The sequence below is a fragment of the Pithys albifrons genome, chromosome 5, assembly GCF_047495875.1.
Source record: "Pithys albifrons albifrons isolate INPA30051 chromosome 5, PitAlb_v1, whole genome shotgun sequence".
NCBI lineage: Eukaryota > Metazoa > Chordata > Aves > Passeriformes > Thamnophilidae > Pithys > Pithys albifrons.
This window is the reverse complement of record NC_092462.1, coordinates 52,405,185-52,421,062: the sequence shown is the minus strand read 5'-3', so window position 1 is coordinate 52,421,062 and position 15,878 is coordinate 52,405,185. Positions and strand designations below refer to the sequence as shown.

The following is a 15,878-nucleotide window of genomic DNA, read 5'->3' as shown; positions in this document are numbered from 1 at the left end:
CTTACCTGAGTCCAGTGGCTTTATGTGAGGAATCAGCAGAGGCCATTTCTTTCCTCAGGTGAAGGACACGGAGCACTTCTACAGCAGAGAAAGTTTATAAGCACTGATAGACTGCAACGTGCCCCCTACCTTCTAAAATCACTCTTTCTAGACACCATTTCCCATACTCCTGATCACCACTCAACACTTCTTACCTTCTCACATTGAAGGGCCCCACATTTGAAGTTCCACAGCTTGATGATACTTCCATCTCCAACTCAGCCATCCCTTCTGAATGAATTTGTGTAGAAGTCATTAACAGATCATACTTGCCATACCCTCAGATTGTTTCTCTAACTGTCTTCTTAGTCATTACTAACCCCTAGCCTAATAACATTGCATTTTCGAAAGGTTTAAGAGAATACAAAATCTATTTGGTCATCCATCTTAAAAAAAAAAAAAATCACTGTCTTTTATCTCAAGATGTTCCATTTAGGAACATCCATTTAACTGTGAACATCTTTGCTAGAAATAATATCCCACCTTTCAAGATGTTTCAAAGAGGGCTGACACCTCAGTATTATAGCAGGATTCAGAGGTGAAAGTTTTGCTATTGATGAAATTGTTTTGTAAGCATCAGAGAAGAATAAACTCTGATTCTCCTGATTGCTCCATGAAAACATGAATGCACTTCAAAGCAAATTTTTCCAGTTCTCCCATGAGCTCTTCCAGCACATCTCTGAGCAAGTTTTTTCAGAGTTATTTGTAAAGAACATGATCTATTGGGTTACTTTTATTCTGGATAATTTACATTCCTTCCTCTAGGGAAAAAATGCTTATTTTGCATTTTGGGATTGTACTTTAGCTTATCTTTGTGGGACACTTGCAGTAAATACATTCAGAAATATATGAAAATTAATTGCATGTGAAATATTAAACTGGCCTAGCTCAGAATGGAGCTTTCATAAGCTTTGCTCTAGGTTCTGTTCTTATAAATTCTGCACTCAGTTTTTAGGACAGGATTGGTTTTGTGGACTTTTCTGTGGACCCAGAAGAAATGGAGCTTAAAGACAGATTCTGCTGCCAAAATGCTCTTTAGAAGAGAGCTATAGTAGAGCAGTCTGGTGATCTTTATGAGTTGTCCCATCCCTGTAAGCTCTCAGAGGAAGATGTGACCCTTTTGCTCACCATGATCATTAGGACAGCAAGGAGCACCTGTCACACAGGGCTGTAGAGAAGCTACATTTTCATGCATTTCTCAGTGGTTCAGCATCCTCCTTAACCTGCCAACAGCACTCAGGTTCACAAACACATTCCACCATCCTGCAAACTCCACTGGCTTATGGGAAACTGAGAAATGGCTTACAATAGAAAATGCTGGGGTTTACAATCAAAATGCCACCCCTATAGTTACATCTGTGTAATTCAGACAGTAGTTGTAGTGCTGGCTGTACACAGTCTATAATGCTGGTAGTGTTTCTGAGGGAGCAGTAATGCAGAAGAACCACAGAATCATAGACTATGCTGAGTTGGAAGGGAGCCATCAGGATCATCAAATACAGCTTCACCCCAAGAATCACACCATGAGCTTTGCTTGCCACTCAGTATTTCTTTCAAACTTCAACTTGTTGATTCATACAATCAATAGTATTGAATTGATACTGCTCTCTATCTTTTCCAGTTTATTGACAATTACCTAAACAATCCACTTCATAATGGACTTTCTAGTAACTCACAGTAAAAATTCCCTTCTTTTCCCTAACCATCTTCCCTTTGCCATCTTTCTCCAAACTAAAATTGTTTCATGTTTTTATAAACATGTAATAGCAAAGCTACAAGGTTGTAAGAGGAAATCCTTCAGTTACATTAATCAGTATTTTGTTTGGTGTTGAAAGAAAGCAACTCTAGCAGAAGGTTGCCATCATTCTGAAAAAACACAATGCAAAGAATAGTGAGAATAAAAAAGGAAGGAGCTTTTGCCACTTTAAAAAGCAGAGGAGCTAATGAATCTTGATTTCTAGCTTCTAGTAGAGTCACTACTCATTGCATCCATCTTTATTCCTATCTGGTGGTTGAGTAAAATGCCACGCATGTTGAGCTGTTTCACTGACCAGCCTGCACTGTCCAGAGTAACATACACTGCCCCCAGTTTAGGGATCTTAGTGTCACCCGGTTTTCCTTCTGTAGGGGAGCTAATCCAGACCTTTCATTTCTTCCAAACCACAGATATTCATGTAACTTCTCAGAACTGCCTTTTCCTTCTGACCTGTATTTTTCCTTTTTGTGTCCTTGAAAGTAAGTAAGGGGTTAGAAACCTTACAGGAGATGAAAAGGAAACTGATAGACAGATAGACAATGTCATTACATAAACCTCACATCCATTGGAAAGTAGGCAATTTGAAACTCTGTGGTGCATGAATTAATGAAGAAGTAAAACCCTGGGCCTTTCTTAGTTTGCTGTACTCTCTGATGGAAATGTATACTACTGAAGTGTGTATGATATGTAGCCTCAGTTACCAGGAACACTGATATAAACAGTCTAAATAAGAATCAAGACCTTGACAGAACTGATAAAGCCACTTCTCAGATATATTTCTGTTAAATGCATTTCTTGTCCTGGCTTCTTATTCTATTTTCTGGTTTACAGAGCAGTATGAAGGCAGAGGTTCTTAATCCCATCATCAACAGCGTGCTATTAGAGGTAAGCTTCACCTCTTCACATTACAAAATGTTCTACTAAAATGATGTGAAATGAGACAGGTGCCTTTATGTCTGAAGGAAAACCAGTTTAAAAAGTAAGGATAATATCATTCTGGCTATTCAGGACTGGCTCATAAACCTCCCAGTTTTGTGTTCATCCTCTCCCACAAACACTGTAGTAGTAATGTTGCATTTACTGAGGATTCTCAAGAGCTGTATGACTGAAGTGTGGGTGACCAGCTCTGAAACTCTGCTGCTGTATTGATCAGAGCACAGCAAAGTTGCCACGTGCTGTTTAGGCCTTCGTTAAACTATTCACAAGTTGCCTGAGAGAAGTCTGTTCTTACTGTTCCATTACCTACTTCAAATATTGCAAAGTATTTCTGATGCATGGGTAGTTTCAGACTATTCTTTACTTTAAAATTTGCCTTTTAGGTGTACTACAGTGCTCCCCAGGCACAGGCATTAGATTTCTTCAAAGATTCACAGTCTAGCAGCAGGCTTGGTCAGCACATGCATAAATATGTGTCAGACCTCCAAACTGTTCATGAGTGATTTCTTTTATCAAACACCACAATCTATTTTATATCAGATAAGCACAGTAAGTAACATGTATCTTAGTATTCCCAAAAAGAGGTTAAGAGGAAGTAATATAAAGTCCTGAAACATGCACTGTCTGCAGCACAAGTTTTTAACTCTGTTAATTAGATCACACTTCTCTTAAAACATAAACGAACATAGAGTAGTGACCACAAATGGCCATTCTGTATCTGATAGCTGCATTCCCTTAAAAATTACAAGAAGACTGTTTTACAAGAAGCAATTTTGCACTGAATTAACAATAACTTTAAGGAAAATCACAGAAAGTTGAATAGAGCTGTAGTAAAGACTACTATATGGTTCCTTTTGTTATAGGGTAAATTTGCTGTTGCAGCTGTGCTCCAGGAACTGCAAAATCTGTGGATGTCTGGAAATGTGGAATAAAATGTTTTGTACTTCTTAAATGCCATATTTATATACAAATATGTATTAGTACAGCCTATGATCATGGAGAATTAAAAGCTAGTACACTCTTCCATATTAGAAATTTCAAAAATAGCACTAGATGTTAAAACCATCATAGTAATTTGAACTGTTAATTTCAGTGACACTTCTTCCACCTACAGTAAATTCAAAATTAGTTCAATTGATGGAAAGACTAGATGGTTTGTATTTAAAATTCAAATCTACTTCTTCACACTGTGACATTTTATTCTACTCATATTACCAACAAAACTGTCCAAGAGTTCAAACTGAGGGGAAAACAGATTTTTGTACAGTGATTCAGGCTATTCTCATTAGCTGTAAGATGCTGTAATTTATTGTTTTTCCTACCTACAGATTCTAAAATCTTGTGTGATTACATATGTTAATATAGCAGGATGCAGATGTTTAAAAAAAAAAGTACAATGTACTTCCTGAAGTACGTGACAGCTGTATTGAACCGCATGTTTTCTTTCCCCATTAGGGCTGCAACAGTACCACTTATATTCAGGATGCTTTCCAGCTATTGCTTCCAGTTCTGCAAATTTCCCACATCCAGACCAGTTGTTTGAAAGTCCACCAGTGACACTTTCCTAGGAGTTGCCACCCTTGGGCTTGACCTCAACCACGGTCCCAATGCCTTTAATGTTTGCTGAGAGAAGAGCTGGTACGAGACATGTCTGGCCACTTCAGAGTCCTTCAAAGACACTAAATGCGGTTTTGCACATACCATATGAAACAACAATTTAAAACTCTTTCATATTTTAGAAGTAGATAGTGAAGTGAGTAACCTGTTTTCCAGTACAGTTTATGCTTTGCACTAATTTAAACAGAAGTTTATTGATATTAGCATTGACTTACATACAGATTTGAAATGTTGACCCTTTCAGTTGTAAACTATGGATGAAGCAAATTAGAATGTCAAGATTTTTAAAACATTTCACCTTCAGTGACCATTTATATTGTTTGTGTCCTAACTGTCAGTTAAAAATTTATATTTCAAAAGTTGGTTTCAGTATTTTATTTTAGCCAACATGAACAAATTACGGTAGTATTGTGCTTAAATATTATGTACAGTAGCAAATAATATCATATTAATATGTGCCACTAACATAACACTTTGCATTGAAAGACTTGTACAGCAATAGGTATTAACTTTACTAAATGGAAATTATGGAGGATATGCATAAAGAATTATACTGAAATTTTCTGAGGCAGTTAAGAGTACAGGTAAAGCTTTATATTTGCTGACCCATAATTTTATATTCATTTATCTCTATTTTTTTATTCCAATGACTAAACAACACAGCAGGCCAAAGTAATCTTAATATGCAAGGAATAGAAAATTTCTCTTTTGTTTGGCAATTAAAACACCAGTAATCTTCTCTCAGATATATTACCAGGGTTACACATGTTACTTTGGGGTTTAATTTGACCTTTAAACATTATGAACTTTTTTATCAAATGATACTGACAGTTCAGAAATAGAAAATAAGTTGTAATAAGAAGTTATGAGAGAATCACTCTGGGTAGAGAGGTCATATGCCACAGCAATCACCTTTTCTCTGAGGCAGTAGTGAGACAGGGCATAAATGAGCTACAGGAATGACATTTCATAACACTGGCAACCATGCTAATTTGTGCATATCCTTAGCTTAAAATCCTGAGCTGTGGACTTAAGATTTTGTTTAGGCTAGTTTACCTCATAGACAGGAGGAACCTTCCAATATTTTCCACAGCGTGTTCTCCTGGATTTTCATTGTTTATTATGATTCTTCAGCTATTTTGTATTTTTTTTCTCTCATGAATTGTATTTAAATGTTAATTTGTAAATTCTAGTTAACATCTAAATATGTTTAATCATAGAACATAGTTCATACATCCAAAAAAATGAGGAAGTTTCTGTTTGATAGAAAAGAGAAACCATATATCTGCTTTGAACATGGTATTTTCTTTGAGTCCAAATAAGACAGGACAGAAAGGTCTGTTTGTGTCTTACTTTAGCATGGTCCCTGTTCTGCTGTCACACTCACTGTGACTTTTCTATCTTTTGCTATTTAGAGATGAAATTTTCACTATCCCTGAAATAAGATTTATTACATAAAACCTATTTCCCGCCACTCTGTAATTTAACAGGTGTGAGATATCTTTCTGGGTAAGTAGAATATGTACAGTCTTCAAATCCACTTGCACAGAATGTAAAACAAAACTTACAGCAATGTGAGTAAGAAAGCCCCTTGACAACTGAAAAGGCAAACAAAATTTGACATTCATTGGTATTTATGCCATACTGAACAGCTAACATTACCTCAACGTGGGAGAAAGTGGGACACAGGAAAATGTGACCAGCTAGCTGGAAGGTAGGATACAGCTCCCAGTGGCTGCTGGATCCACGGCACTTCTTTCTGCCATTTCTTTATTTCTGAAAGCATTGTTTCCAATCTTTATTATAAAATAACATTCAGTTGATGCAAAACATTTAATCTGTCTTCTACACCTTGAGGGAAATAAGGACTCTTCTCTGATAGTCCTGTGTGGTTGCTGGAAGAGACACACGCTTGTACTTGTTTGACCAGTGGTCCTTGTAACACATGACTTGACCCAGAGGAATGGCCTCTCAGTGCCGACTCCTGAGAACCAGGTACTTACTCCATATACTTGATCATGAGCAGTTTTCAGTTTAAGCATCTGGAGACCACTGTAAGCATTCAGCAGCTTGGAAGAAGGCCTGTTTCTTTTTCTGTTTTTCTATACTGGCAAGCATAATATAATACCTCATTAAAAACTTGAGTATTTTTCAAACAGACTGTCAAGAAAAGTCTAGTTTTTACATATCAATCATTACATCCTGGTTTTATCTTTACTGTCATTTGTTCATTATTTTTCATCAAGACACTTTGCTGTCCTTGTCGGAATAGAGCTCTGCATTGTGTTATCTGTGAAGACGGTATTGTTGCCAAATGAGTCATGGAATAGAGCAGTAACTGTTTCATGTTGTTCCTTTGCCGAGTTCATGTTTTCAGACACAAATTAATTTAGTTACTTTTTTGATACAGATCATTTGTTCTCTGAAATGCAGTGCAGAATATATAGTGTTAAACCTGAATACCAGAAAAATATGTTGACTGACAGTGGTGCCTTTAAGCAGAGGCTGAACAATATAGTATCAGAAGCCTCAGGGGATAGTGTTTGAAATCATTAAGCCACGTTCTTAAGACAAAGATTGCTTGTCTGAGATATTCAGTATTAGAGGTTTCACTGTCTTGCTTAAATTACACATGTATAAAGTACCTTACCCTCAAGTAAAGGCAGCTATAAAAAGTAACTTAAAGTATTTACATCCACACAATGTAGGAAGGGAAATAGGGCAGAATACGAGCATAGGGATACTCCCATCTGAACTTAGATGCAATCATTTTGTCCTAGGAAAACTGAATGTTTTGTTTGAATCTATTTTAAGTAAATAATATTTCAGTAGAAAACCACTATGTGGATATAGACAGAATATTTTGTTTATACCGATTTGTATTTTTCCACCAGTCAAATCATTTGAGATACTGAACTGAGACAGTACACTAAAAAGGAGTCGTTAGAAGAATAATGTGATGGGAGGAGGTACTCAGTGAAATCTTTCCAATTTTGTGATTTACCTTTGGAATGATGAGTGTGAATTTACTGAGTTTGACAAAAACAGATGTTGCCTTAAACTATTAATGGAGTGTGTTCTTTCTTTCACCAGCACCCTTTTCCAGGTCAGCACACTGAGTGCCGTGGCACTTGACAAAGTACTTGGTTTTAAGTACTTGTGAAAATTACCTGTTCTCTTGAGCAAATCTGTTTTCCATGGCATTCCGGTCACTTTTGAGCACACCTGTGTTGCAGAGGCAAAGAAGGCAGGCTTGTGTGCTGACCAAATCAGAAATTTATCAAGATGAAACTTAAAACAATGTCTGTGTACCCACAGCCTGGCAGGTGATCCACTGTTACAGGTCATCACTGAAGGCAGAGCTGGAAGCAGACTGTTAAAGAAGTAATTTACTTTATATTAAGGGTGTGTGCTTTTCGTTCTTTTTATTTAGGCAAACGAAAGCAAGCTGTAAGTTGTTTGCTGGATTTTAGCCTATTCATGTGTAAACATCTCTTCTCCATGAGTTCTTCCTACACTCCAGCTTCCATTGCTTGAGACAGCTGAACAAAAGAATTGTCTCTTCCACTTTTTTCATGCTGCTTAATCATCCACTGAAGCTGTTAATATGTTCTTCCAAAATGTGCCTCAACCATAGCATACAAAATCAAAGTCATTACCAGATGAGATGCTTTCTAATGATGTGTGTCATGAGTGATGTCCAGTGTCACCCACTAGTCAGGATTCATGGCAACTTTAATGATTCTGGAATGGCACAATATTTTGAGCGACAAATACAGATTTCACTTTTTTCTATAATTCACAGCAGTGTTTTTATTATACAAGCAGTCACCCAGCTCATACCTTTGAGACATTCCAGTTCTACTTCAAATGACAGCTCTGTCCTTTCAGTTAGTCTCAAAAGAACATAAAGAGTGGAAAAGGACTTTCCTGACTTCTTTTTAAAACCATCTTAGAGCAAGGCTTAATGTGACACCATCAGCCAGTCTGACCTACTTTGAAATTCTTACAGTCTGACTGGAAAGCCCTCTGGACTTTAAACACTTTCTTCTGTCTCAGGTCAACCTTTGTTGCTGAAGCTGCTTTTATTGTGCAACCTGTACATTTTCTGTGCTGACTCTGACTTCAGCATATTCATATTGATGATGGTGGGAAGTTCTAGAATTAAAATTTGAAAATAAAAATGTCAAAAATTGAGCTGAATTAAAAAGATGGGAGAGGGAAATTATTTTCAAAAGAAAAAGCAAAAGAACATGCTGTTTGGAAATAGGAAAAATTTTCAAGGTTGGAGAAAGGCTCTTCTAATTCTTCTGAAAGAATTTTTCTGCATTGCTCAGAATAAATAAGAAAGACATCAGACTAGTTACAGTGGAACTGGAATAACAGCACTTCAAAAGTAAAATGAAAATCCGCATGAACTTAAAGGAAGTCAAAGATGAGAACATTATAAGAGGAGGAGCTCAAAGGAAAGAAGACAGCTAATTTGACCACTCTGGATCTGCAGTGCTCATTCTTGTTCTGTTGCCTGCACCACAAAAGTCCCTGAGCATATATCTGCTAAGAACTCCTCAGTAGTCTCCCCACTTGGATCTCCTCTTCACAGCCTCCCTTTACAGCCTTATGAGGAAGTACGCAGAACACTGGTCAATTCAAATATTTTTTTAAAACATCTTCAGAAGCCTCTCAAACCATTTACTAGACTTGGGAGAATGCAATCCTGCTCTTCCCGCCCTTGCTTATCTCAGACACTGTATCAGCAGCCTATCTGATGCTGGGTTTTAGGGTGGTCTCTGCCTTCACAGAATCACAGACTATTCTGAGTTGGAAGGGACCCACAAGGATCATTGAGTCCAACTCTTAAGTCAGTGGCCCACATAGGATATTGAACCCATGACCTTGGCATTATTACAACCAAGTTTTAACCAACTGAGCTAATCTCAGGGTCTCCCTCCAGGTCTCTTGGCAGCTCAGTCCCATGTCCACTTAGCACATTCTATATTCCATCAGCTCCACCTGCCCCAGCAGTTTTGTTCACTACACTCTCTGCCACTTTCATGTCTCCTTCCCCTTCCTAGTTTCTGAGGCTCTTCCCTCCTGCCCATCATCTTGTGCTTGAGAGGCTGCACCAGGACATCCTTTCTCTCCTCCCATGTTCAGTTAGAGGATGTGGGAGGAGAGAAACCAAGCGCAACTCAGGAGAAAATGGCAAGACACTACGACAGTTGTTTTTCAGTCCCCTCCTCCTCCAGTGGAAGGAGGTTGGATCAGAGACTGCCTGAGGTCCCTTTCAACCCTAATTACCTTAGGATCACATTTTTTCTTACCATCCTTACCAATGTCTCCCCATTCTTTTGCTATTTCCTATAGTTTGGTTCAGACAAGACAAGACAAGACAAGGCAAGCTCTACTCAGCAAACATTAAAAGCTTGTAAGAGTTTACTTGTTCATGGTGTTTTTAAACATAACTTGGAAGATGGAACCTTCCAGGGTAGTAAAATCAAACACTTGGGAGAGATGTGGAATAACTGTGGGTAATAAAATTCATAGTTAAGCTGTCCAAGAAAAAGAAAAGAGGGAGGTTATAGGCATCAAGAATAATAGCATAGGAGAAAGGAAATTAAATTGGGGTCACAAGGAGCAGGGCTGTCCCTATCAAGATCTCTGGATTACTGAAGGGGAAAAGTGATAGATGAGTTGAATCACTTGAAGCATTTAAACACTGACCAAAATGACCTTAGTAATTCTGTAGTAATTTGAGATAAATATGTATCTTCATCTGTAAGTTGCTCTCTATAGTAAGAAGAAAAAAACCCTAAAAAACAGAAAAAATTGTGAGAGGTTTATTTTATAGACTACTAGAAAAATCAATTTCCAAAAAGCTTTAAGTTATTACCAGAGATAAGCAATAAAAAAGACCTCAAATCAAGGAAGTCAGTATTTTTCTCTCCTTTTTTTTATAAGATGGTAACAATCAATAGTAAAAAATGCTTCAGACTTATGCAGCTAAATATAAAAAATTCCATATGCCCTGAAACCATTCAGAAGCTAATATTCACAACTATTCAGATTAAATCTGAACTGCTTGGTGCAGACTGGAGAATGCAATTTCAGAAAGCTTCAGGAGGGAAAAGCTGTATAAATGTAAGGGAGGGAGGTTATGAAGTTTTAACATGATGCTGAATTGCTGCCTATCATGTTTGCAGTGGGCAGTTTACAATCTGTTCATCCTGATGGATTTAGCACAAGGGATGCTGAAATCCTGGCTCTGCAGTTTCTGTCTCTGCCTAGTAATTGATGGCTAAACTGTACCCACAAATCATATGTTAGCACGGAAGGAGTTTGGGACCCTGCTTAGCCCAAACAGCTCCACTACACTCAGAGGAGCAGTAAAAATGGAAAGTAAGGAAAAGTTCCAAGAGATAATGAGCCTGAATGCTAATGACCTGAGCTAGTACAAAGTATAGAAATGCAATTTCTCAAAAAGTACAAACCCATTTAGTGTCTTAATGAGTTATTAAAAAACCAATAATAAAGATTTTATGGTTTGAAGACAAATTAGTATTTTTCCACATTTTTTCTTTATCCACTAAGACACTGCACAAATTATGATGGTCTTCCTGCTTTTATTGCAGAAATTAACATGTTTACTATGGAAAGCAACATGTTTACTGCAGAGTTCTTTATTTCTGTGGTCCTCTAGCCACCTCTCTCAACAGCCAAAATTGTGTCTTTTAAGCACCTTAGTCATATAGAGCATTAAATAGGTTGAAAATTGTGCTCATTTCATGAAAGTAGAGGATAATTCCTAACTTTAAACAGAATTTCTTATCCTGTGGAATATATAAAATAAACTTCTTCTGTGATGGAAAAATGTAATTATTGCAGGGATTATCTCACAACTATATAATTAAGTATGAATCCTGAATGAACTGAAAGTAGATGTGAAATCTATAATCTCCTACTGAAGTTGTTTCTGCAACAAAACATGTTTGTCCATCTTTCATATTTTCTTAATACCAAATAGTTCTGGTGATGGACAAAATGGAGCTTCTCAACTAAAATGCACAATTGGCCTTCCCAGTGGGTGGATAACATGGCTCCTCAAACTGGAAATGAAGATGTTTCTTCCGTGGTGTATGTTGTGCCTTCTTTCATCCAATAGTGATGGTATTTCATATGGTGATACCTGAAACTAAAGAAAACAGTGTCAGAAGAAAGAGGATGTTAATTAGGTCTTTCCTGACTTGTCTTAAATGTCATAATTTTTACTTTCTCAGTAATGAATTCTCCTCTTTATTACAAAAGAAAACAGCATGGTAACTAAGAGGCAGGCAAAAGAAGCGATGCATATCAGATTGGATCAAAATACCTAAGACTGACAGCTGACAGCTGAATAGTGGCTCAGGTACCTGCCCCAAGAGAGTGTGACACAACCTGAGTGAGGCACACCTGGCCTTACCCACCTTCAGGGAAGCTGGGAATGGAAGGGTGAGCAGAGCCACAAGCTGCCTTTAAGAGCATTTACCACATCCACCTGGCTAAAGAGCTACCTTGAGCCAACTCTTTCCCATTCTATACTGGTATACAGCAGGACAAAGCTGGAAATAATAAAATAAAAGCAGCTCTTTCCACATTCCAAAGTGAAATGCTTCTCAGTGACCAGCAATGACACCTTTGAAATTTGGACTGCTCCCAGAGTAGCATGTGATGAGGAGCCTTGAAATATGAAAATGCCCAGATTCCAATCAAGCTCATCTTGCTTTTTAGGGAACTGTACAATGCTGAGGGAGGGGAAGAGGGAATCAGGGTGAAAGCACAAGATTTCTGTACTTCTTACTTGCACACTGAGTGAAAAAGCAAATGCAGCTTGTCATCCATTCTGGTAGTTTCTGTAGCTGCAGGCCCAGCTACAACAACTGTCTCAATTTTTTGTACATTACAAGAACTGGGATAAGAAGTGTTCCTTGGCTGTGAAATCATACTGGAGGCAGCAGCTGCTGAAGTGAGCTAGAAAATGACAAGTGTAGGCAGGATACAATGCATCAAAAATTGATGTCAGCTAATGGAACAGGGGGTTTAAACAACATGCACAGTGCTCCTTACAGTCCAGTTCTGCCAGCATGCAGGAGTGCTTCCCTTCGAAATCCTTTGTGTCTGTTTTGGAGAGAAACACATCCTGGCATGCATTTTATGCAGGACCCACTAACTGTGCCAAGTACCCTGGAATGTGCTCAGCAATCTGATTCTGTGAGCTCTTTTGTGCTGAGAGGAGTTTTCATTTTAGTGTAAGATTAAGACTTGAAGCAGAAATAGAGGAGGAACTATCTTTCACGGTACTTAAAAAACAAATATGTAATTGAGTGCATACAGTTCTGAAAACAATTTAAAGCTGCATGAGAGTGTAAATCATATAACCAGTTATCTACAGGAATTAATGACAGTAACAACAAATGATGTCTTACAAAAATGGCCAACTGGCAAACCTGTCTTCAGCAGCTTCACACCAATTTTTATGATAACTTTAACCACAGTAGTAGCACTGCAGAGCACTGAAATTATACTTTTCAGAAAGTGTCAAAAGGATAATTGAAAGGATCTCAGCAATTTTAAATCACACCTACAATTCTTCACAAATACCTGCATGAAAAACAGCTTAATCTTTCTCTCACTCCTGAGCACACTTGGTATGTGCCTTTGCTAGAATATTTTATGAGTTTCACTGTTTTCTCTGCATAATAACTATCTTCTGTTGTTTGTGTGGGTGTCTTGCTTGAAGATAGATGAGAAAGAGATTCTTTTAAATATGAAAACATTTTTGTAAAGCCACAATCACATAAGGAAAACAGACAAAGAATAATTTTTGTTGCACTTTCTGTTTGTGCTACTAAATTCAGCAATGATGGCATTTAGAGACCTCTTCAGGAAGGCAGCAAGGGCCTGAGCCAAAGCCCAGGTAATACTGTGGGTGGACCTGCACTGAATTTTCCTGGCATTAGACTAGAATATGCACAATCAAATTTCTAATTTGCTGGGGGAGTGTTTCCATCGAAAAAAATGGCAGTAATGATACTCTGATTGTATCTGGGTAGGATTCAACCCCTCATACTCATCTCATCTCATGGCTAGGCTTCGCGAACGAAGATTTGAGAAGGGCACTACCCACGCTTGCTGCAAGCGTGCTGGTGGCTAAAAAGTCCGATACGGGATAGGCAGGTCCGGTCACAAAAGGCACAGCGGAACGTCTCCCTAGGTGACATTGGCAAGGAACGGTTCTTTCTGCATTGTCTTTTCTCCTCAAGACTGACTCTCCATTCATTCTCAAAGGAAGCAGCAGCGTCATGAATGGTGTGTCTCCATGAATCCCGATTGGAGGCCAGAGTGGACCATTGGTGGCAGTCAATATGGCCAAGGCTGAGGTGTTGTTTCAGGGAGTCCTTGTATCTCTTCTTCGGGGCTCCTCTCTTGTGGCAGCCGGTGGCGACTTCACCATAGAGCACAATCTTCAGAAGGCGGTGATCCTCCATCCTGGAGACGTGCCCTGCCCAGTGCAGCTGCGTTCTCATCAGCATGGCCTTGATACTGCTGACCCCTGCCTGTTCAAGAACAGACACATTGGTCACGTAATCTTCTTCAGGGACACCCCCTTGTCACGGGGGAGAAGCTTGCATACCCCTCATACACTTAGTTACTTATTGACCTCTTGTGCCAACCCTCTTGTGCCCATAGGAGGTTTCGTGTCCACGTTTCTCTGATTGTGAGAGAGAAAAGGGACCCATCAAATTCTTCTATTTTACAATTTCTTTGAAAGAGGTTTTCATCTTTTTATGTTCCCTGTGCATCATCCCTGCCAGTTATCTGTCATCTACATTATAATCCATTTTATAATTCATTTCATCTGAAGATACAATCATATCTTAAATTCTATATTCGCTGGGAGACTGACTTATCTAAACTATACAGCTACACTGTCACTCAGAAAGAAATACAGAAATGTGAAGCACCTTCCACATTCAAGGATCTCAAAGCTCTTTACAAAGAGAGATGGAAGCATTGATGGCAAAAGGCAGTGTACTAAAAATCATTGGCAATTGCTCATGTGAAACTTTCATTAGCTTTTATGCAGCCTTTGACATGTCTACCAGTTTTATTAAAAGAATTAATGAGATGTAGGACACCAAGATTGGTTTATCTCTTCCTTGGGGCATTGAGTGTCAAAGAGATTGATGCAGTAAATAATGTGTTTGGGGGAATAGTGACCAGTCTGTGTGAATCTGATCTAGCATCAGCTCAGAGCATAACATGGGCACTTCCAAGAAAAAAAAAAAGTGGGGGAAAATCCACAACAATTGGCTTTAAGACACTTAGTTTTTCTTTTTTTCTTTCCTCCTAAAATGGCAGCACTTCATCCAGGAACTGTCAGGTCTGTATCTGTCTCTAATTTCTCCAAACAGAACAGTGTTCTGTCTCTAGTTGTTAATAAAATCCATTAATGCCGTTTTTGACTCAGAGAATACAGTGCTTCCCCTTAAACAGGCAGAGGACAGCAGTACTGCAGGAGAGGCCTCACGATTTCCCTTCATGCTATAAACACATGTTTCATCCTGCCCCAATCACTCTAAGTGCAGCGTTGGTGCAAAGGAGGTGAGTGAGCCCTGCACAGCCAGTCTGCCCAGACTCTGCATGGCCCACAGATGGAAAAAGACAGATTGCCATAGGGGTAGGACACAGACACAGAGAGAAGTCACTCCTGGAGACAAGCTTCCTTAAGCCTCCAAGGGCAACTTTAGCCAAAAGCTTTGCTATGTAACAATGGTTTCAGGGATAACCAGTAACAAAATCATTTTGGTGAATGCTCCAACACCTTCTTCATATATATGGATGCTTTAATGGGCATGGGGACTTGCCTCTTAGTTGCCCACTTTAATTTCTTACTCCAATTATTCTTTGCCCCTGCTGTTTAGGGAACAACCATCAAATCAAGTGCATTCAGAAATGTTTGTCCTCTTATGGTTTCACCAACCAGATATACATTCCAGAGCATTTTAGGGTTGCTGAAAGTAATAGTTGATGCAAGTAGTAGTTTTAAAATCAGAAGTATCAGTTGATGCAAGTAGAGCTTTGTTGAAAACACTACACAATCTCTGCTTTAGCTGAAGATAGAACAGTTATTTCTTAGGTGTCACTGGGAAAGACCAAAAAAGTTGTGTTTCCAGAGCCTTAGTCTAGCATGTTCTTCCCTGAGCAGCATAGCCTCCAAATGCAAATATTTGCTTTGAAAAAAATTCTTCCTATCTAAATAAACAGCAGTCTTAATATTTGCTGTAATTAATTTCACCTTTCAGCAGCAGTAAGGAAATACATTGACAGCTGTCATATGTTGTCCTGGCTCCTACCAGGACACAGCTAATTTTTTGCAGTAGTCATGGGGGGACAGGGGCCTGGAGCCATGTGAGTATGGCCCACAGGTTATTCTATACCCCCTCTCATGATTGTCCAGGCAAAAGTTGGGGAGTCTTGCTTCCAATGAGAA

At 38.6% G+C, this 15,878-nt stretch overlaps 2 protein-coding genes across 7 annotated transcripts in view; one reads left to right on the top strand and one right to left on the bottom strand.

Moving 5' to 3' along the window:
• The window catches only part of FAM114A1 (family with sequence similarity 114 member A1), a 33,955-nt gene extending 24,211 nt beyond the window's left edge, over positions 1-9,744 (top strand). For both annotated transcript variants that reach the window (XM_071556634.1, XM_071556633.1), the window contains exons 13-14: positions 2,627-2,680; positions 4,187-9,744. In XM_071556634.1, the coding sequence (XP_071412735.1) occupies positions 2,627-2,680; positions 4,187-4,288 (156 nt within the window). In that variant the 3' untranslated portion in view covers positions 4,289-9,744. The remainder of the gene's footprint in view (positions 1-2,626; positions 2,681-4,186) is intronic.
• The window catches only part of TMEM156 (transmembrane protein 156), a 28,883-nt gene continuing 21,117 nt past the window's right edge, over positions 8,113-15,878 (bottom strand). For 3 of the 5 annotated variants that reach the window (XM_071556639.1, XM_071556637.1, XM_071556638.1), the window contains one exon: positions 8,113-13,937. The gene's annotated coding sequence lies outside the window, so the exon portion shown is untranslated. The remainder of the gene's footprint in view (positions 13,938-15,878) is intronic. The other 2 variants (XR_011697937.1, XM_071556636.1) reach the window with 2 other exon arrangements.